General features: G+C 58.5%; 1 protein-coding gene across 4 annotated transcripts in view; it reads right to left on the bottom strand.

Annotated features, from left to right (window-relative positions):
- Positions 1–13,904: 13,904 nt before the first annotated feature.
- Positions 13,905–21,853, bottom strand: part of XPO6 (exportin 6) — a 115,839-nt gene continuing 107,890 nt past the window's right edge. For all 4 annotated transcript variants that reach the window (XM_066383116.1, XM_066383117.1, XM_066383118.1 and 1 more), the window contains 4 exons: positions 20,386–20,547; positions 17,654–17,752; positions 17,252–17,482; positions 13,905–14,545 (listed from right to left, as the gene is read on the bottom strand). In XM_066383116.1, the coding sequence (XP_066239213.1) occupies positions 14,444–14,545; positions 17,252–17,482; positions 17,654–17,752; positions 20,386–20,547 (594 nt within the window). In that variant the 3' untranslated portion in view covers positions 13,905–14,443. The remainder of the gene's footprint in view (positions 14,546–17,251; positions 17,483–17,653; positions 17,753–20,385; positions 20,548–21,853) is intronic.

Raw genomic sequence — 21,853 nt, forward strand, 5'->3', positions numbered from 1 at the left:
CCAGGAACTTGACCTCCACCTTCCTGCCCCTCTGACCAAAGGTGACAGGTCACTGAGGCGGGGGAGGGGGATTGTTCCCTAGGAACTTGATCTCCACCTTCTTGCTCCTCTGACCAAAGGTGACAAGGGCCCAGCCCCTCCCCCTCCACCCAGTGAACAGGGCCACACAGGGCCCCCCCCTCGGAATAGCTGAGGTCCCCCACATCCCGATTGGCCGTTTTATAGCTGGGTGCCATTGGCCAAGCACCTTAGCCCCTCCGAACCATAGGCCGGGTATAGCAATAGCCACTTAAGGTGTGGAGTATGCTGAGCATGATTTTTTTTTTAAATGTGAGCCAAGGCTTTTCAATCAGAAGCTTTCATATCAACAAGTGGATTCTCCAGCTTCTTCCTCAGGAGCGATCTCAGTATCTGCCATCACTGGGCCTGCACCCTCCCCAGGATGCAGAACTGGCTGACGCTGAGTGATTGCTGTAGACGGGAGATGGTCTCCCCACTTTGCCACAGGCTGCACCACTCCCTATTGTCACATTAGGCCTACTTTGCCCATTGATATTCCTGGCCTAATCCTGCAGGCACTGGAGTTTGCCAAGCCCGAGTTAGCATTTTGGCCGCCTGGTCTTCAGAGCTCCACCCCAGGTCTTGGCCCCGGGACCGTTACCCCCCTCACTAAACCTGCTGCTTGGCCTTCCATTCCTGTGAGCGGTCGCAGCCCCTCCGGCCCCCTCCATCACTTCAGCCACCACTGCGGGCCTGGGGACAGCCCCCCCACCCCCAGCAGGGACCTGGGTGACCTCACGGCCCTCTATCCTCGCTGCTCGCTGTGGCCGCAGACCCTGGTGCGGGGCACCTGCCTCACGCAGTCTTAGGGCCCCAGAATCCACGTGTATTTTAATTCTCAGGGAGTTAAGTTTGCAAATGGCTCGTGGCGGTCTCTGGGCTCCTCGACTGGAGTGTCCTCGAACTGCAGCCCACGGTCCGACCCGGCCCACTTCTGGCTTGTGCTCAACCGCAAGCTAAGAACATTTTGTAGTGGTTGGGAGAAAGAAAAAAAAAATCAAAATAAGAGTCATACTTTGTGACACATGGAAATGATATAAAATTCCGTTTTCAAGGCCCATAAGTAAAGACTTATTGGGACACAGCCACGCCCATTCGTTTAGGAATGGTCAGTGTGGGCCGTCACCCTCCGGGGCAGGGCTGGGTGGTCTGAGACCCACAGCTGCAGAGCCCCCCGCGTTTGCCATCCGCCCCCTCCAGAGACACCCTGCTGCCCAAGCTGCCACCACCCAGGCCTCGACCGGGGTATCGGTGACACGGAGGAATCTGAACTTCCTAGGGCTGCGGTACCAACCGGCCCCAAACCGGACAGCTTGGCTCCAGAAAACAGAAATGTGTTTGTTCTCTCACGGCTCTGGAGGCAGGAGTCTGAGGTCAGAGTGTCGCAGGGCCACGCACCCTCCCAAGGCTCCGGGGGGGGGGGGGGAGTCCCCTTCTGCCGCGCCAGCTGCTGGTGGCCCTCGGCGTCCGCTGTGGCTGCAGCCCTCCGATCTCCGCCTCCCGCCTTCCCCTCTGCGTGTCTCACCCGTCCTTGGATTTGGGGCCCACCAGATAATCCAGAGCAGCCTCATCTCAAGATCCTTCATTTAATTATATCTACAAAGGTTCTTTTCCCACAGAAGGTGCTGGTCACCGGTTCTGGGCTGTGGGACGTGGATTTTTCTCTCCAGGATGGGGGCTGGCATGGGGAGGCACGGTTCAACCCACCACAGGTGGGTCCCCTTCTTCTGAAGGGGAACTAAGGACAGCCCACTCACCCACACCACTCAAAAAATTTAAAAAAGAAACAGAACAGGTTTGGTGTTGATAAGAGCTACGAAGAAAACCAGAGTGGGGTGAGGAGAACGGAGAGGGGCGAGGAGGCTGTTCACGGACCCCTGAGCAGGGACCAGGGGACGCGGGCAGCGAGCCATGCAGACGCAGGCAGGACACACGCATGCAGAGGCCACAGGGGAGGAGCGGCAGCACGTGTAAGGAGCAGCCGGGGTCACACGTGGCTGCGGAAGCGTGAGCAAGATGAGGAGTCGAGAAGGATTATAACCCGAGTAGCGTCAGCTAAGGGGCGTCTCCGTTCCAGGTCCCGTGTCACAAAATAAGGACTCGTTCCGCTGTGGTTCTCTGCTGTGCCACGCAGCCCGAACTCGGAGTTGGTGTGATCAACCTCCTTCCCCCCATTACTCTGGTAGGTAAGCTGAGGTGACCTACAAAGTCACTCAGCCAGGAGGCAGAGGGCTGCAGCCCAGCTATTTCTGAGCCCCTAAAACCTAAAGCACTTTCTCAGGGGCTTTCTTCAAACAGAAAGAAAGGGGAGGACGAGGGGTGTCACAGAATTAGGCTTCGCCCGGACAGCAGCAGGAGTTTCTCGCTTGTCTTGCTTCAACTTTCAAGGAGGTCCGTTATCACAGAGAAGAGTCCGCACACTCAAGCTCCGGCGGGTCATCGGCACATCTCGTGCCACCTGGGCCCAGCCGGCCGGTGCCGGCGGACACCCTGAGCCACCGCTCTTTCTGTTCCCTGCGTGGAGCCAGAGCAGCTGAGACGAGAGAGCTCTGAGGCTGCCTAAGTCTGGGGCGGTGACACACAGGCCTCAGCAAGCGCAGCAAAGGGCTGGGGCCAGACATCAGCCCTGACCCGGGCGGTGCTGGAAGTGGGGAAGTACTGGTTTGTATCACTGTTCGTTTTCAGTTAGTATTTAAAATTCCTATCAAAATAACACACGTACATTTTTATTTTTATTTTTTGTATTTTTCTGAAGCTGGAAACGGGGAGAGACAGTCAGACAGACTCCCGCATGCGCCCGACCGGGATCCACCCAGCACACCCACCAGGGGGCGATGCTCTGTCCCTCCGGGGCGTCGCTCTGTTGCGACCAGAGCCACTCTAGTGCCTGGGGCAGAGGCCAAGGAGCCATCCCCAGCGCCCGGGCCATCTTTGCTCCATTGGAGCCTCGGCTGCGGGAGGGGAAAAGAGAGACAGAGAGGAAGGAGAGGGGGAGGGGTGGAGAAGCAGATGGGTGCTTCTCCTGTGTGCCCTGGCCAGGAATCGAACCCGGGACTTCTGCACGCCAGGCCGATACTCTACCACTGAGCCAACCAGCCAGGGACACACGTACATATTTAAGTAAGCAAACAACATCTCATACTACTCTCCCCTCTTCCTCTGAAATCTATCCCCAGTGGTCTGCCTTCTATTCTCTAACACACCCAGTCGAGTCCTGCCTCAGGGCCTTTGCACTGCTATTCCTCCTGCTTGAAGTGCTCTCCTATTGTCTCACCCAGTCTCAGCTCCAGGTCACCTCCTCAGAGACCCCCCGACTATCCAAAGGTGCCCAGTCCTGTGATGGCGTGTGTCCCATCACCAACACGGTCTCCAGTTGGCTCAGTCCAAAATGGCCATGCGTGGCCCTTCGGTTGTTCCTGTACTGTCTGTCTGTTCTGTGTCCTCTGCTAGAACGCCAGCTTAGCAAGGGCGGGACCAGGACTGTGTCACTCACTGCAGCGTTCATGTGCCGGAGCGAAGCCTGCGATGAATGCCTCTCATCCCTCCCTTCCTTCCCTCCCTCCTTCCCATCTTTCTTTGACAAGCATTTGGTGAATCTCCATCGCTCCGGCACATGAACCTGATGCAAATATAGCAGCTGCTCTCCTGGGAAGCAAGTGGGAGAGGAGCCCTGAAGGGCTTCTTCCAGAAGCCCAGGCCCCTCTCAGCCCAGACTCCGGGAGCTGGCCTGAGAGGCTGCCCGTCCACCCGCCCAGCGGAGACGCCTTTCTCCGGCACATGACAGGACGTGGTGGCTGATGTCAGACACATCCGTGTTGGGACCCTGGAATCATCGCGTTGTGACCCTCAGTCTCTGCATCTGTGAAGTGGGAGCCCTCAGTGGGCCTCTCACCGATGCAGTGGAGACAAATTAAGACAATATTCAGGTAACAGGCCACCCGGTGGGATCTTTTTCCTGTCTTGTCCCTGCTTGGCAGATCAGCTACTTGACAGAGAAGTACCCCACAACCTAGAGAGAGGGGTGCTTCTGTGAGAATTGTATGGACAGACTGGGCCGGCCTCCAAGGAAGGGGGACTGGCCTCTTGTTTGCTGGTGCGTGGGGCCCACGCCAGGCCCCTGCGAGGGAGGAGCTTGGGCAGAGAGCTCTCTCAGGGCCCGGGAAGTGAGGAGGGCGTTTTTGTTTCTGTCTGTCTCCCCATCATTAGGTCGAAGATGGGGGAGAGGTGTATCAGTTAGGCCATGATAGTTAACGATGGGCACCATCGTCACTTTTACCTTCCCTACTCCCCATAGCAAGTCACATGACCAAACCCGAAGTCAGGGGTAGGAACAAATTCCTCCTTGTGAGTGGGCGGAGCTACAAGCCACCAGCCACGGCCAGCACAGGGACGGGTGAGGGGTCAGGGCGGACACTGCTGTGCCACATGGGGCTCGGCCCCTGGAGCTGGGATACACCTGAGAACCAGGACACTGGTGACTGGTGGCATTTCTGGCCCCGGGGACTGAAGGTGGGAGGCCCCACTGCAGGGACCCAGGCCCACAGGTGATCTCAATAGGAAGGAGGTGACGCACCCAGAGAGACCTCGGGGAAATCTCTTCTCTACGTCCCTCAGAAGGGTGGGTAAGGACCCCCTTGGTCCCCCGTGGAGGTGAGAGGAGGAAGGAGGCCACAGGACCACTGCAGGGACCGCAGCACCGAGAGACAGTACCGGCTCCTGGCCCGGAGAAGGTACTGAGGGCTGAGCCTCGGTGGGGCCAGCTCGGCGCCACAGGGATCCCGACGGAGCCTGTGCGAGACCCCCAATCTGCAGGGACCTCCATGCCTTCGACCCGAAGGAGCCCGTAGGCAGGAGAGGGACGATAAAGTGGGGAGGGGCCTGACACAGCACGCCCCCCCCCACCTCACTGCAGGGGGCGCAGGAGAGGGTTGAGCTGAATCAAAGACTGAGGTTTGACAATAAGCGGCCCCAGCCTGCTTTGGAAACGAGACCATTGTTGCAACAGAACGGGACCGGGAGCCGTGGACTCGGACCCATCTGGCACTGAGGGACGGCGTGCCGTTGTGGGCTAGGACGTGAGTGATAAGAATGGTGATGATGAGACCGGCTAACCCACACAGTGCTTCCTACATGCCGGCTGTGGGTCCAGTGCTTTAGAATCAGGAACTTTCCATCTCTGACAGCTCTAATACCATCCTTGTCACACTAGAATATTCCCTCCATTTTAATGGTGAGGAAACTGAGGCAGAGAGGGTCAGAATCTTGACCATGGTCACACAGCAGGAGGCGAGGAGCCAGGATGTGACCCCAGGCAGTCGGAATTCCAAGTCTATAGCCATGCTGTGTCCTTATTTTTTTTTTTAAGAAATAAAACCATTTTGGCCTGACCTGCGGTGGCACAGCGGATGGAGCATCCACCTGGAATGCTGAGGTCACCGGTTCGAAACCCCGAACTTGCCCTGGCCGGTTGGCTCAGCGGTAGAGCATCGGCCTAGCGTGCGGAGGACCCGGGTTCGATTCCCGGCCAGGGCACACAGGAGAAGCGCCCATTTGCTTCTCCACCCCTCCGCCGCGCTTTCCCTCTCTGTCTCTCTCTTCCCCTCCCGCAGCCAAGGCTCCATTGGAGCAAAGATGGCCCGGGCGCTGGGGATGGCTCTGTGGCCTCTGCCCCAGGCGCTAGAGTGGCTCTGGTCGCAACATGGTGACGCCCAGGATGGGCAGAGCATCGCCCCCTGGTGGGCAGAGCATCACCCCCTGGTGGGCAGAGCGTTGCCCCTGGTGGGTGTGCCGGGTGGATCCCTGTCGGGCGCACGCGGGAGTCTGTCTGACTGTCTCTCCCTGTTTCCAGCTTCAGAAAAATGAAAAAAAAAAAAAAAAAAAAGAAACCCCGAACTTGCCTGGTTAAGACACATATGAGAATTTTTTTTTTTTTAAACAGGGACAGAGAGAGTCAGAGAGAGAGAGAGAGAGAGAGATGAGAAGCATCAATCATCAGTTTTTCCTTGCGAGACCTTAGTTGTTCATTGATTGCTTTCTCATATGTGCCTTGACCGCGGGCCTTCAGCAGACCGAGTAAATCCTTGCTCGAGCCAGCGACTTTGGGTCCAAGCTGGTGAGCTTTTTGCTCAAACCAGATGAGCCCACGTTCAAGCTGGTGACCTTGGGGTCTCGAACCCGGGTCCTCTGCATCCCAGTCCGACGCTCACCCCTTCTGCGTGCCAGGGAGCGGGCCTGGTCCTCACAGGCCCTGGCTCAGTCCCTGCCACGCCCCGAGAGGGCGGGGCCGGAAAGAGAAAGGGATGGGACCCGGCAGACACGGCAAACCTGGGGCCCGCAGGGACCCAGACTTCAAGCTCTCAGCGCCCTGCTGCCGACAGCCAGCTCCGGCTGAGCCTCCCCCAGGTCCTCCGCCTCCACGCGTGTCCACGCAGGCCTGCTGAGAAGCAGAAAGCGCAGAGGCCCCAGCAGCTCCGGCAGGGAACACAGCGGAACTGCGAACCCTGTGGACCTGGTTGGAAGTCCCGCCCTGCCATTTTCCAGCTCTGTGGCCTTGGGCAAGCCACATAACCCCCCTGGGCCTCACTGTCCTTCAGGTTCAAGGGGAACAGTGACAAATATCCTGTCTTTTTGATTGTCAGAATATGAGCTTAGGAATGGCAGGGGCAGAGAAGGGACTGCCCAGGCCCCTCAGCACGCCAAGGGTCCCCAGTGGCTAAGAGGAGGCCAGCCCGTGAGCACTGGCACAGCAGGGACATTCTGTGGGCTCTGCAGTCATGCAGACCCAAAATTGGACCCCGGCTTTGCCAGGGACTCACTGTGCGGCCTTGGGCAGGTCAACTCTCTGACCCTCAGTCTCCTCATCTGTGAGCAGTTGCTCTGCAGGCAGAGGGATCCTACGCAGGTGAGCGGCCATGAGGCAGGCAAACTCAGGCCGCCTCTGGGCCACGGTGACGCCTGTCTCCTCCTGCAGCCTGCGGGCGGAACCCTTTTATAAAATACCGTCGTACAGACCGATAACGTACTAAAGCCCCCAGTGTTCCCGCAGAGCCCCGGGCCCTTCCTCGGCAGGCTGGGGCAAGGGGAAGACGGAGATGCTGCAAATATTCTCCGGAGTCTGACTCCCTTCCACTCCAGCGCCCCTCGGAGCCTGGCAGCAAGGTCCCGGGAGCCTCAGGAGCTCCGGGGTCCGCTCCTGCATGGCCCAGGGGAAAGGCGGGCGTGAGCAGGCTCTGCTTCTGCAAAGTGGGGGTTACGCCTTCCTGGGGGCTCCAAGAGTGACCACGGTAACTGTAACTGACGGAGCTGGCTTTTCGGGGAGGAGCCACATCTCTATGCACATCTCCAGTCTCAGCCCCCCAGGCTAACTCCAGACCCCGACATGTGCCTGAGGGACCAGGTCCCCGCTGCTCCCTGCTTCTACCTCACCCGCCCTCTCAGCTTCGCCTGGACAGCCATCGTCAGCTGAGGTCCCTAGGGGCCGTGTGACCCATCGAAAGGTGTGTGCGCGTGTGCGCATGTGGTGTGTGCGTGCATGTGGTGTGTGTGCATGTGTGCGCGTGTGGTGTGTGCATGCATGTGGTGTGTGTGCACGTGCACGCGTGTGGTGTGTGCATGCATGTGGTGTGTGCACGTGTGCGCGTGTGGTGTGTGCATGCATGTGGTGTGTGCGTGCATGTGGTGTGTGTGCACGTGTGTCACAGAGGCCTCGGGCAGAACGCCGCCACACAGGCAGCACGACCTATTCCCACGGAGAGGTGTGGGCTGCATGAAAGGGTCTGGAAGGCCGCCCACTAAGACCCTCTTCAATGAGTCCGGATTTCTATTTTCTTCTTTTTGTCTTATCTGCAAGGAACATGTTATTTCTATAATAAGGAAGCGAGAAAAAGCTTTTTTTTTTTTTTTTTAAACGTACCTGTTGACCAAATGTCCACCCGTCAGGCTTGTGAAGCTTCTGGATGTTTGACCTAAATAATTCATTTTCTACCAGCCCCACCCCCGGGGCTGACCCGACCCCAAGAGCTTCTACCCAAGTCCCTCTTCTCCCCGGAACCACGCCTAGACCCGGAGGCTGCTTAGCCCTGGTGGCGATGCACCCTGCCACCTCCAAGGGCCCGAGCCAGTTAACAGGCTTTGTAAAGGTGTCCCCATGATGCAGACGGAGAGAAGTGGAGAATGGAGTCCCTGAGCTAAGAAATCCTTCGCGGAAGAGCCGTCCACTCGGGGGCTTCCCCTGGGGAGCCCTGTGAGGCTGGGCCTGAGCAGACAGAGGACGTGGCTTCGTTGTCAAAAATCAGTCGGAAGGGACGGCAGAGTGGCTCCAGGCTTCCTCCTGGGAGGAAGAGCCACCTGGAATGTCCTCATGTCCTCACCCACCATCTTTGGGGACCTGCCCAGGGTTAAGCCCTACACTGAGCCCTGGGGACACAGACCAATTCCCTGCCTTTAAAGTTTCATTTTGGCAGAGACACCACAGGCCACCACAACAAGAGGGGACACAGGAAGCACTTCGCTGTCCAGGGGAGTGGGGGAGAGCTGAGGCAGAGGAGCTGGAGGAGGGACCTCCTTAGTCCGAGAGGCTCAAGGAAGACCTTAGCCTTCCCCACCTGCCCAGAGAGGACCCAAAAGGGTCAAACCACACTCACCAAAATGCTCGCCGCACAGAAAAAAATGTCGCTCATGATCTGTTTGTTCATCCAGGGACCAGCTGAGAGCCACCGCCTCCTGGTGAGACCGGCTGCTGTGTCCGAAGGGAACGGGACACGCTGGCCGGACGCGGTCTTCTCCCCCTTGGGTGACATGACACGCTTCATCGAGGTTTGTTCTCTCCCAGGCCCCGGAGACCGAGGTCCCAGCGCATCCCTGTTGTCCCAGAACTACTGCTGATAATGTTCCCTTTTACTCAACACATCTCGGTTGACAAAAATATCTAGTCCCTCTACCCCAGGGGTCGGGAATCTTTTTGGCTGAGAGAGCCATGAACGCCACATATTTTAAAATGTAATTCCGTGAGAGCCATACAACAACCCGTGTACCTTACACATTATCCAATAAAAATTTGGGTGTTCCCCCGGAGGACAGCTGTGATTGGCTCCAGCCACCCGCAACCATGAACATGAGCAGCAGGAAATGAATGGATTGTAATACATGAGAATGTTTTCTATTTTTTTACGTTATTATTTTTTATTAAAGATTTGTCTGCGAGCCAGATGCAGCCATCAAAAGAGCCGCATCTGGCTTGCGAGCCATAGGTTCCCGACCCCTGCTCTATCCATTTCCGCAGCCACGCTCCACGGCAACCTTCCGATGCCTCCCAGCGGCTCCGGCCTGCTTGCCAGCCTGAAGACCCTGTCAGCCGAGTCTTCACCTCCCCCCCCACACCCCGTCTCAGAGGGTCGTGCCTGCAATGCACCTGCCCCGGTCCTCCCCCCTGCCCCCCTCCCCTAGTCCCACCTACAACCCTCCCCCATTTCCTGGACTCCGGACCGCCACCACGTTCCTGAGCACACCCTGCGGCAACAGCCTGTCTGCCCGTCTGTCCCGCCCACTGGTCTGTGAACTCCTGCAGGCGCGGGCTGCGTCTTATTCGTCTCCAAGTCCTTCCCCTGGTATCTATCCGATACATAACGTTCGTTAAGTCAGTGAACCACCGCCAACCGTGGTTCCTGCCAAGGCCCGAGGAGTCAGCCCGAGCATCGGCCCCTTCCTCCCTCTGGTCCCACAGCCCTGCAGAGGCATCACGCTCTGGGGCAATAACGTTGCTCAGAACTGGGCAAGGAGGCCTGGTTACGTGTCACCACTAAAACCCGCCAGGGTCTCTGGGCCTCAAAGCCCCCAAGATCCACAAAGCCAGGGGCTGATTTTATCAACTGTCTCCACAGAGCCTTGCAGCTCAGACCTTCTACAACTCTTAAGTCTGTCACTTAAATCCTCCCTCAGATCTGAAACCAGGCCCCGGCATTATGTATACCACAAGACTCAAAAAACCCTGAGCCCACAATTTCACGGCTAGGAACCGAACCTATGGAAATCATCAGAAGAATAGCAAGGTTTATGCACAAGGACGTCCACTGCAGCAGCAAAAGTCATAAAGACAAGTTAACAAAACCTGGTGCATCCCACGATGGGACACAGCCTGCCATGAAAGACCAGGCTTTAGAGAGTATTTAGTAACATGAGGAAATAGCCACAACATGTTAAGTGAATAAAAAGGAGGCTACAAAACAAGAGTTCAATTTTATTTAAAAAAGAAGAAAAGGCAAAATCATACATATTAGCACATATATAGGGAAAGGTGGAAAGAAAATTTACCCAAAATATTCCCAGAGGCAGTAGGATTAGGTGACTTTTCAGTTTTCTGCATTTTCCACATATTCCATATTTTATAGTCAGGAGAAAAAACTAACGGTTAACAGGAAAGTCAACCCTCAACCACACAGGCCAATGGTAGGCAGTGGAGGAAAATGCTGGAAACTGCGAAGAAGTTTCATCAGCTCCTTTCCTTTCACAGCGGGAACTGACAAACCAGAGGAGAAGCAGGGCGTGGACCCCGGAGTGGAGGAGCAGGGCGTGGACCCCGGAGTGGAAAAGCAGGGCGTGGACCCCGGAGTGGAGGAGCAGGGCGTGGACCCCGGAGTGGAAAAGCAGGGCGTGGACCCCGGAGTGGAGGAGCAGGGCGTGGACCCCGGAGTGGAGGAGCAGGGCGTGGACCCCGGAGTGGAGGAGCAGGGCGTGGACCCCGGAGTGGAGGAGCAGGGCGTGGACCCCGGAGAGGAGGAGCAGGGCGTGGACCCCGGAGTGGAGGAGCAGGGCGTGGACCCCGGAGTGGAGGCAGGGCGTGGACCCCGGAGTGGAGGCAGGGCGTGGACCCCGGAGTGGAGGAGCAGGGCGTGGACCCCGGAGTGGAGGAGCAGGGCGTGGACCCCGGAGTGGAGGAGCAGGGCGTGGACCCCGGAGAGGAGGAGCAGGGCGTGGACCCCGGAGTGGAGGAGCAGGGCGTGGACCCCGGAGTGGAGGCAGGCCGACCTCCTCGCGCTCACAGGCCACAGGGAACGCAGCCCACCTCGTGGAAACCCCCCGGCCAGGAGCCTGTCCCTACCCCTCACTAGGAACGCAAAGACAACTTCTGATCCATCAAGGGCCGGAGAACGCACCCACTCCACCCAAGCTCCTTCAGGGACGCTCTGTGCCAGACCCTACGTGGGAGACAACAGACAAGACGCAGCAGACCAGAGACCGGTCTGACCTCCCTCCCCGAGGAGGAGACCCCTTCTGCAGGTCACCCAGCCTCTGCTCGCACGCCTCCAAGGACTGGAAGCTCACAGGGCCATACGCAAAAGTCTTGGATCAAAAATCCTCCATCTGGCCCTGGCCGGTTGGCTCAGTGGACAAAGCGTCAGCCTGGCATGCAGAGGTCCTGGCTTCAATCCCTGGTCAGGGCACACAGGAGTAGCGAGCATCTGCTTCTCCACCCCCCCCTCCTTCCTCTCTGTCTCTCTCTTCCCCTCCCGCAGCCAAGGCTCCATTGGAGCAAAGATGGCCCGGGCGCTGGGGATGGCTCCTTGGCCTCTGCCCCAGGCGCTAGAGTGGCTCTGGTCGCCCAGGAGGGGCAGAGCATCGCCCCCTGGTGGGCAGAGCGTCGCCCCTGGTGGGCGTGCCGGGTGGATCCCGGTCGGGCGCATGCGGGAGTCTGTCTGACTGTCTCTCCCCGTTTCCAGCTTCAGAAAAATCCTCCATCTGACCCTGGCCGGTTGGCTCAGTGGACAAAGCGTCAGCCTGGCATGCAGAGGTCCTGGCTTCAATCCCTGGTCAGGGCACACAGGAGTAGCGAGCATCTGCTTCTCCCCTTCCCTGTCCCCCTCTTGCAGCCAGTGGTTCAAGCATCGACCCGGTGCTGAGGATAGTTCAGTTGGTGTGAGTCTTGGCCTCAAGTGCTGAGGATAGTTCAGTTGATTCAAGCATCGGCCCCAGGTGGGGGTTGCCAGATGCATCCCAACCAAGGCGCATGCGGGCGTCTGTATCTCTATCTCCCCTCCTCTCAAAAAAAATCCTCCATCCCAGCTCAGGATGCCCACGCCTTTCCTCTCCCATCCCAGGTCCTGCCTTGTGTTCTGTCCAAGGGTGGGGCCCACAGGCAACAAAACCTATCCCTCACCCCCTCCAACTCGAGCCATTCAAAAAGCCCTTTCTAAACGTCAGGCACCTCAGCACGCCCGATCTTCCTCAGCACGCCCGATCTTCCTCAGCACGCCCGATCTTCCTCAGCACGCCCGATCTTCCTCAGCACGCCCGATCTTCGACAGACAGGTGAGGCGGTATTTATAGCCCCAGAAGAACTGCATGTTAATTCCGCCTGCAGAAGAGCGGCTGGAGCTTCCATCACTCCTCTCTGAACTCGGAAGTGGGGCTTGCGCAGCTGAAGGCTGTGACTGACACAAGGGGGCTGTGATTGACACAGGGGGGCTGCACCGCTCTCTCCCCCTCAGACCCAGCCCAGGGCCCCACCCACAGCCCACCACCCCCAAAGTGATTCTTATACAGACCTCAGAATAGAAGCCATCAGCCCCCAGCTCCCTTCCTCCCCAGTCCCACCACCAAGCCAGGGGCAGCGTTTCCCCTTCCGGAAACACCCCCTTACTAACTTCCTGCCAGCCAGGCGTGCTGGTCCACGTTAGAACCTGCCTGAGTCCCGGCTATCCACTCACTGACACTAAATCAGGAGGAGCTACGGCCCGGTCAGCCCAGAAATTCGGAGGACAAGTGCTATTTCCACTCACAAATGGCGGACACACCAGTAAGCCCTGAGCCCTGCCCACTCCCCACCCTCCCCCGCCCTCGCACTATTTTCAGACAACTCGTCAAGAGAGCACTTCCCTTCAGCCCACTGGGGGCCGGTGCCTGGCTGGGGAGAGCACTTCCTTTCAGCCCACTGGGGGCCGGTGCCTGGCTGGGGAGAGCACTTCCCTTCAGCCCAGAGGGCCGGTGCCTGGCTGGGGAGAGCACTTCCCTTCAGCCCACTGAGGGCCGGTGCCTGGCTGGGGAGAGCACTTCCTTTCAGCCCACTGAGGGCCGGCGCCTGGCTGGGGAGAGCACTTCCTTTCAGCCCACTGGGGGCCGGTGCCTGGCTGGGGAGAGCACTTCCCTTCAGCCCACTGAGAGAGCACTTCCCTTCAGCCCACTGGGTGCCTGGCTGGGGAGAGCACTTCCTCTCAGCCCACTGGGGGCCGGTGCCTGGCTGGAGAGAGCACTTCCCTTCAGCCCACTGGGGGCCTGGCTGGGGAGAGCACTTCCCTTCAGCCCACTGGGGGCCGGCGCCTGGCTGGGGAGAGCACTTCCCTTCAGCCCACTGGGGGCCGGAGCCTGGCTGGGGAGAGCACTTCCCTTCAGCCCACTGAGAGAGCACTTCCCTTCAGCCCACTGGGGGCCGGCGCCTGGCTGGGCACCTTGGGGAGGCCCCTTCCTCTGGGAGGTGGAGTGCCCGGAGCCACACGTGAGGAGCAGGGGCCCCCCTTGGACTCCACCCCACCCCCTCTAGGTTAACTGTGACACCAAGGACCCCCTTTTAATGAGAAATGGGGACCCCATGTCTTCACACGGCTGAAGAACGATGTTCTCTAGAAGAGGGTGGGGTGCAGCCAGGCTCTGGCAAGCTGGTCCTCCTCTCTCCCCAGGGGGCCTGCGCAGCTCGCCCTCCCGGTGCCCGCCCCGCCCCCTCCCTGCCTGCCCCGCCCCCTCCTGGTGCCCGCCCCGCCCCCTCCCTGCCCGCCCCCCCAGGCCGGTCCTGTCTCGCACCACACCTGGATGTGGCCCTGAGGGGCTCTGACTGTGAAGAACCCCCCTAACAAGTGTTTATATAACAACAACATAAGCATTTTATTTTTTCATTAAGCTTCTTAGTATCACAATGGAATGATGAGAAAATAAGAACAAAAAACCCATGAGTCCGCCAATCTCTAACAGAGCAGAGACTTCAAGGCAAGTGGGGTGAGGGGGTTGACAGAAGTGCTGGGACAGTTCCGACAGCATGTCTCTCCTCGGCCCGAGAGGGTGGGGGGTGGAATGGTGAGAAGGTGGCACTGTCACAAGCTGTCCTTGGCAGTTCTGTGTCATGACTGATCCACGCACAATCTGCACGGAGCTCCGCACAGGATTTCCCGGCGCCTCCCTGGTACTTGGCCCCGTATTCATCTGCGGCCCGACGCCCGGCACTGCACCGAGGCCAGCTCCGCCGGGGCAGCAGGGGAGGAGTGTGGAGGAGGGCAGGGGCGCCCTCCGGCTGTGAGGGCCCTGAGGCTCCCCGAGCCCCCTCCCGGAGACAGCGTGGCAGAGGAGCTGGTGCAGGGGCAGCCGCAGAGCCCGTGTCCCTCGGGCCGTGCGCAGGCCGCGCCTAGAGCTTCACGGTGCCTGGGGGCAGGCTGTCGTTGCAGAGTCTGTAGTATCGCAGGTCGTTGACCAGCCTGTGCACGTTCTGGGTGAACGAGGGCAGGTCCTGGAAGGCAGGGGCACAGCTGCAGCCTGGCTGCACCCAGCACCCGTCACCCCCGCCCCCCAGCGCTCCCGTCCCAGAGCGAGCTCCCAGCTCTGAGAACGCTTCACACAACTCGCCCTTCCCCTCCTGCCCGAAGCACGGGTGAACACGGGCACTGTGGGGGAAGAGGGGCAGGCGCACTCCCGGTCCTGCCCCACCGCACGCCCGCAGACGAAGGCGGTGAGCACAGAGGGACTAGGGAACCTGCCGTAGGGACGAGACAGAAGGGAAGGGGGCAGCAGTATGGCTGCTAGGGCACGGCTCCCCTTCAGCACGGCCAGCTGCGCACGTGGACAAAGTCCTCCTACGGGCCCCCCAGGCAGGCCCTGCCACTCCAGAGTGACACTGGCAGGAGCCCCGACACCCTACCACCTCCCCTGCTGACCGCCACCGGCTGGGCCCCTAGCAGTTGAAACCCAAACACTGCAGCCAGCACTACGATGCCTGAGGTCCGCGTGCTCACCCTTAGATAGGAATCACTGAATGCCAGGCTATGCGCCAACCCACAGAGTAACAGCAGCGGTTCCCTGTCACAGTGGGTCAGCTCTCTGCCTGGCTGATGCCAGCTAAGTGTCCCCTGATGAAACCCGAGTGGCAGGGCAAGGCTCAGAAACAGTGCACGGCACTTTCAGCTCTCCTCCACTCCAACCCTTTACCTGGCTCACCCCACTCTCTGACTGCGCAAAGCCCTCCTCTGCCCACGGGGCCCTCCGACACCGACTTCCAGCCCCAGGCCGCAGCTCCGCGCCTGCGCAGGATCTCAGCGCCCCAGCTCACCCTGCTTGTGGACAGAGCACGCAGGCTATGACCAGAGCGACAGGCTGACACCCACTTCCTGGCTCTGGCATTCCCAAGTTCTATAACTGCCAACTGACTGCTGGTCTTTCTGAGCCTGTGTTCACCTGGGAAATGGGCCCACAGGATCTCCACATCAGGAAGCCCCGTGTGGTCCACAGTGGGCACTGCTGCCAGTCTTTCCAACAAGATGTTTTGAAGGCAGAGACTGATGCCCAACACCCGACCCAGGGCCTGAGGCAGCGCCTTCAAACAGTGAATGAATGAATGAAGGCGCCGATTCATTTACTTCACCCATCAAACAGTGTCTTAAACCAGTGGCTCCCAAATGTCAAATCTGAATTTCCTGGTGAAACACATGAATACATTTGTTTTGTTTTTTGGGGGGTTTTTTTTTGTTTGTTTTTACAGAGACAGAGAGAGAATCAGAGAGAGGGATAGAAAGAGAAAGACAGGAACGGAGAGATGAGAAGCATCAATCATTAGTTTCTCGTTGCATGTTGCAACACCTTAGTTGTTCATTGATTGCTTTCTCATATGTGCCTTGACCACGGGCCTTCAGCAGACTGAGTAACCCCTTGCTCGAGCCAGCGACCTTGGGCTCAAGCTGGTGAGCTTTTGCTCAAACCAGATGAGCCCGCGCTCAAGCTGGCGACCTCGAGGTCTCGAACCTGGGTCTTCCGCATCCCAGTCCGACGCTCTATCCACTGCGCCACCGCCTGGTCAGGCATTTCTGTATTTTTAATAAAGTACCCAGGAGCTCTGATGCATGACTAAGTTTGGAAACCACTGCTTTAAATCGCAAAGTTGGCTGGTAATGGTATCAGTAAACAGTGATTATTATGGGTTAGGATTTGGCCTCTAGAAAAGGAAAAAAGCGGCTGACATAAACTTTAAACTCAAGAGCAAACAAGCTCAATGCTGGGGTAAGAAAGATTCCAAGACAAAGGAAAATAGGAGCTGGGGAAGGGGCATGACGTGGGGGGTAGAGAGTGTTATACTGAGTGGGGCACCTGAGACCACGTCAACACAAATTAAAATAGAAATAAAATAAAAAAACCAGGAGCTGAGTCCAAGGACGACTCCTGACAGCACAGCCAGGAGAGAAGGCCGGTCTGCACCAGCCAGAGCAGCGCCAGTCGAAGACCAAGTGAACGTGGGCGGGGGCGGGCACGGGACCCAGGGGGCACTGAGAGGGCGTGCGGAAGAGGTCCCCTGACCACGTGAGGAGGGGCGGCAGTGAAGGCTCCGGGACAGCGGTCCAGCAAGCGGCAGGGCCTGAGCAGCCCACACAGGAAGGAGGCGGCCCAGGGCAGGAAAGCCTGGGCACCAGGGGCCAGGACACAGCAGTGACACCTCATGTGTGCCCAGGCCATCAGCACGCCCTCTCCCGCCAGACCCTGCCCTGGCACGCAGCAGACGGGGGAACACCGTGAGGGCGCCTTCAGGACTGGCAGCCGGTCAGGCCCTGCAGAGCCAGGTCTCTTCCTTAAGCCTGGGGCCCAGAGAAGCAGCTCCAGACACCAGTCTTCTCAGCCCATCTGTGAGTCTGCACCGGGCTGCAGCAGCTCACAGCCCGGGAGGAAAGAGCAGGGCTCAGAGCGTGCCTGACAGGGCGCAGCACGAGCCCAGAGGCCGACACAAAGCAGTGGACTGCCAGGCCCAACAGGGCCCGTGGCTGCTGGGACGGAGAACACAGCGCTGCGCCAGCTGAAACGGGGAGAGCACGTGCCCTCCCTCAGCCCAGGCACAGCCAGACTCACCCAGGAAGCGCACGGGGCACAAAGTGAGGGTAGCCTGCCCCCCGCCCCCAGCAGGCACCCGGGGTCACAGCCCACACCTGCCCTCCCTCAGCCTGGCCTCTCTCCTCACCCGATCCATCTTGAAGTTCCGCCCCAGCACATTCTTCTGGTTGGCATCCACGCCATCACAGCTGGTCAGGAACTCGGGGAGGAAGGCGGCAAAGAAGCCATCAAAGTCCACAGAGGCCATGTTGTAAATGGCGATGCCGATCTCCTCCTGCAGAAGGTCGTGGGACTTGTGCACGAGGACCTGCAGCAGCACGTTAACGAACTGGAACAGCATGGTGCTCCGGAAGATCTTCTGCAGACAGAGTGCCCAGTGAGCGCTGGCCAGGAGGCTGACCAGGGTCCCCGGGGCCTCAGGTCCCAGTCTACTTCGCATTATGCATCTGCTATTGACCTGAGAAGGGTGGGACTCGGGCAGGGCCTGACGCCTCTGATGAAGGGACCTTTCTGAGAGACGGACACTTACCTTGTGGTACAGTTTCTGCTTGGTGTTGAGTGTCTCCAAGTAGAAGAGATTTTGTTTGAACAGGTGGATGTCAGGCTGGAGAAATGACTGTCCAAAAGCCTGTCCAGGGAGACGAGACCACCACTTGTAAGCAGCACTCAACACCTCAGACCACACCCCCGCCGCAGCCCCTCCAGGAGAACCAGCATTCCCCAAGCGGCTCCTCGTGCAGACGGCAGGGCGAGGGGCTCTCCGATCCCAGCTCTCCCGGCCTGTCAGATCTGAGGAAGGTTCCCACGTAGTCTCAGCTCCTGAGACCCCCCGTGAGCCTGACTTCTGCTGGCCTCATCCTAGACCTTCCATAGTAACCCTCTAGACTTCTTCCTAAGACCCCTCTGAAGGCAGATGCTAACGATGAAGTCACCTGCCCCAGCCTCCTCTCAGCCAGGCAGTGCCCGCAGAAGCCGCCCGCACCGAGTCCAGGTCCTGTGACCACAGATCCTCAGAGGCTCCTGCGCAGCCAACCGCCTCTGCCTTGGGGTTAAGCAATAGCAACTTTTTAAACTGCTTTGCAATTTCTGGGTTGTAAAGGTTACTAACTAGTTCAAGAGCAAAAAGAACCTCTCACCCCCCAAAAATACCAGAAACATGCTCCAGCAGCAGCTGAGAAGAGTGGGGCTGCTAATGGTGTGCAAGGGCCCCTCCCTAGAACAAGCCGGTGACCGCCTTGTGACACTGTCCCTGGGCTCCGGAGGTAGGAAAAGGCTCTGTGACCCCTGCTACAGTGACGGGGTCTCCATGATGCCCAGTGGTTTCATTCACTCATTTTTTTTTTTTTTTTGTATTTTTCTGAAGCTGGAAACGGGGAGAGACAGTCAGACAGACTCCCACATGCGCCCGACCAGGATCCACCCGGCACGCCCACCAGGGGGCGATGCTCTGCCCCTCCAGGGCGTCGCTCTGTCGTGACCAGAGCCACTCTAGCACCTGAGGCAGAGGCCAAGGAGCCATCCCCAGTGCCCGGGCCATCTTTGCTCCAATGAAGCCTCGGCTGCGGGAGGGGAAGAGAGAGACAGAGAGGAAGGAGAGGGGGAGGGGTGGAGAAGCAGATGGGCGCTTCTCCTGTGTGCCCTGGCCGGGAATCAAACCCGGGACTTCTGCACGCCAGGCCGACGCTCTACCACTGAGCCAACCGGCCAGGGCCTCATTCACTCATTTTTTAAAGTCTGGTTTCTTGAAGTCTGACACAGAGTGAAGTTCACCCTTTGGAGGCTCACCATTATGTAATCCTGGCCAACACACCCCGTTGTCCATCACAGAGGAGAGAGACCCAGAACTCCTCCCGCTCCTCAGACACTCCCCGCGGGCCCCTTGCAGTCAGTCCGCCAGGCCCCAGCAACCTCCGCTGGGCTCCTGCCTCTCGAGGCACGCCTTCCCCACCACGGTCACGGCAGAGAACCACAGTACAGTCTTCTGCAGCTGGCTCTGTGCCTCCCCTACTGTAGGAGTCACCTGTGTTGCCATTTGTGTAAAAACACGTCCCCTTTTGTTGCTGGGTAGCAGGCCCTTAGATGCAGGTACCACGTTCATACATTGACCCGCTGACAGACATTTGAAATGTTTCCAGCTTTTGGCAATTTTGGAAAAAGCAACTATAAACATCTATGTGCACGCAGTGTGAATATATGCTTTCATTTATCTTAAGCAAAACACCTCGAAGTGGAATTGCTAGATAACACAGTAAACATATGTTCAACTTCTTAAGACGCACCAAACTATGAGATAGTTTTTCAAAGTGGCTTTTACCAGTACCGTCTACCGAAGAGTCTTAACAGCAAGGACAGAGGCTAAGAGGCAGGCAGAGGGGACACCAGTATCCAAAGCCCAGACCACACGGGTCAGCGAAGTGACTGAGGGACCCGGGGAGGGAGCTGCTTCCCCAGAGGCACCAGCACTCAGGGGTGCTGGGCGGGGGAGGGGGAGGGGGGAGCCTGAGGGTGAGGAGGGCCAACCCCTCTGCTTCCCCAGGAGGAAAAGCGTGCCCTGAGAAAACACAAAGAAAACCTCCTACTTCGACCCAGACTGAGAACACAAAACTATACCATGAGTGCAGAACAAGAAAGCGCCTGAACGCAGCCACCCTCCAGCCGGCCAGCCCAGCGAGGGCGCCCAGCTCCCACGGCGCGCTGTGCTCGGCCCCCAGATGGCCACACCGGACCTGAGAGGGAGCGCTGAGTGTCGGGCAGGGCTCCTCCCAATACTGGACTGGCCACGTCATGGCTACAACATGCACCGCTGGGGCCTCCCTCCCGAGACTTCTCCGTGGTGAGCTTCCAGTCCCAAGCCCGGTGAGGGTGGTGCGGCAGCCCCCTCGCACCGAGACCACTGCTCACTGCGGCAGGCGCAGGGGGCTGACAGCCCGGCCTGCATGCGCACCAGCAACTCTGTGTGCCTCATTCGACCGCACAACGAACCCAGAACACAGGCAGTACTGTCCCCACTTACAGATGGAGACTGAGGTTCCCAGAAGTTAACTAACTTCACAGGTACTAAGAGGCAGAGCGGAGCTTCAGACCACCCCAGGGCTGCACCGACAGCACCTGCTGCAGTGGCCCCATCAGGGAAGTGGCACTGAGTACAGAGCAGCAGACCACGGACGGGGCAGACGGCTGGAGGACCCAGGCAGTGTCCCGAGTGAGGCCTGTGTATTCCCGATGGGGCCCAGGGCAGCCTCAGCCACGCTGCCCCCTTACCTGCATGACGGCGCTGAACTGAGGCTCGTTCTCCATCTGCTCCTCGGCGACCCCCCTCTGGACACTGGCCAGGACAGTGGACTTGAAGAAGTACCTCCAGTTGTGATGCAGAATCCGGAAAAGGAGCTCGAACAGCTCAGCCTTCACGTCCGGGGAGGGGCGCTGTGGAGAGACACACAGACTCTCACAGCTCCCTTCCTGCAGCCCGGGGAGCCGCCCACTGCCTGGCCAGAGCAGCGAAGGGGCCTGGATGCCTGGCAATGGCAAGCAGAGCATCAGCTGCCCATCCACACTCCTGTCCTATCAACCCTGGGGCCGGCAGTTCACAGGGGTTCTTCTTGCCTGACCAAACAGTGGCACAGTGGATAGAGCGTCAGACTGGGACACAGAGGACCCAGGTTCAAAACCCCGAGGTCACTGGCTTGAGCATGGGGTCATAGACAACCCCACGGTCGCTGGCCTGAGCAAGGGGTCACTTGCTCTGCTGCCGCCCACCACCCCTCTTCCCGGTCAAGGCACATATGAGAAAGCAATCAACAAATAACTAAGGAGACTAAGGAGCCGCAACAAAAAATTAATGCTTCTCATCTCTCTCCTTTCCTGTCTGTCTGTCTCTATCTGTCCCTCTCTCTGTCTCTGTCACAAAAAAACAAACAAAAAAAACCCCCAAAGGGTTCTTCGGCACACACCGGGCCACACCTCAGACAGAATGCCTGGGTTAGAGCCAAGAGGCCTTTCTCCTGACAGACGCGCTCAGCTTTTCAAGCCAGACGCAGCCTTCTAAATGGAAGAACAATTAGGAACATGCATTTTCTCTTCAAAGAGCAGCTGATTTGATCTGTCCTACTGTTGTGAGCGTGCTGTTTCTTTCCTGAGATAAACAAGCTGCCCAGCTAACCTGCCGATCTTACGCAACTCCGGACGCTGCAGACAGACAGTAAGCAGCCTTTGGAGCAGACCTGTCCTCTGCAGAAAGGGGGCTGTGAAGGGGCACGAGGGGCCACGGAAAGAGGGGCCCTCGGGGGGGCAGGCCCTCCGTGGAGGTGGGGTGCGGGCTCATGCCCTCTGGGCCTGCCTCCTCTTCCCCCGCAGCTGGGATTCTGGAATGGAGAGGGGCAAGGAACGCGGGCTCAGCAATGTTTTCCAATTTGACCAAAAATCTCCAAGTCACTAGAATGCATAACAGGTCGTGTTACTCCAGATGTCTCTGTAGAATTCGAAGTCACAGGCCCACCTATATTTAATTCAGGCTGACTGAGATGAAACTGAGACCAGAATGCACAAGCGTCCATGGCGGGAATCCTCCCAGGCCCATGTGTATTAATGATGCAAAGCAGCCGGACTCCTTTCAACCCTGACTTGGGCGGTTAAAACGGTCAGCTCTTATCTCCGTAACTATTACAGACACGTGGTTAAACCTATACTTGTTCTGGGCTTGTCGTGCTGGCGTCTGCCGCCTTTCCTAGAA

This window comes from Saccopteryx leptura, chromosome 4 (genome assembly GCF_036850995.1).
Source record: "Saccopteryx leptura isolate mSacLep1 chromosome 4, mSacLep1_pri_phased_curated, whole genome shotgun sequence".
Classification (NCBI taxonomy): domain Eukaryota; kingdom Metazoa; phylum Chordata; class Mammalia; order Chiroptera; family Emballonuridae; genus Saccopteryx; species Saccopteryx leptura.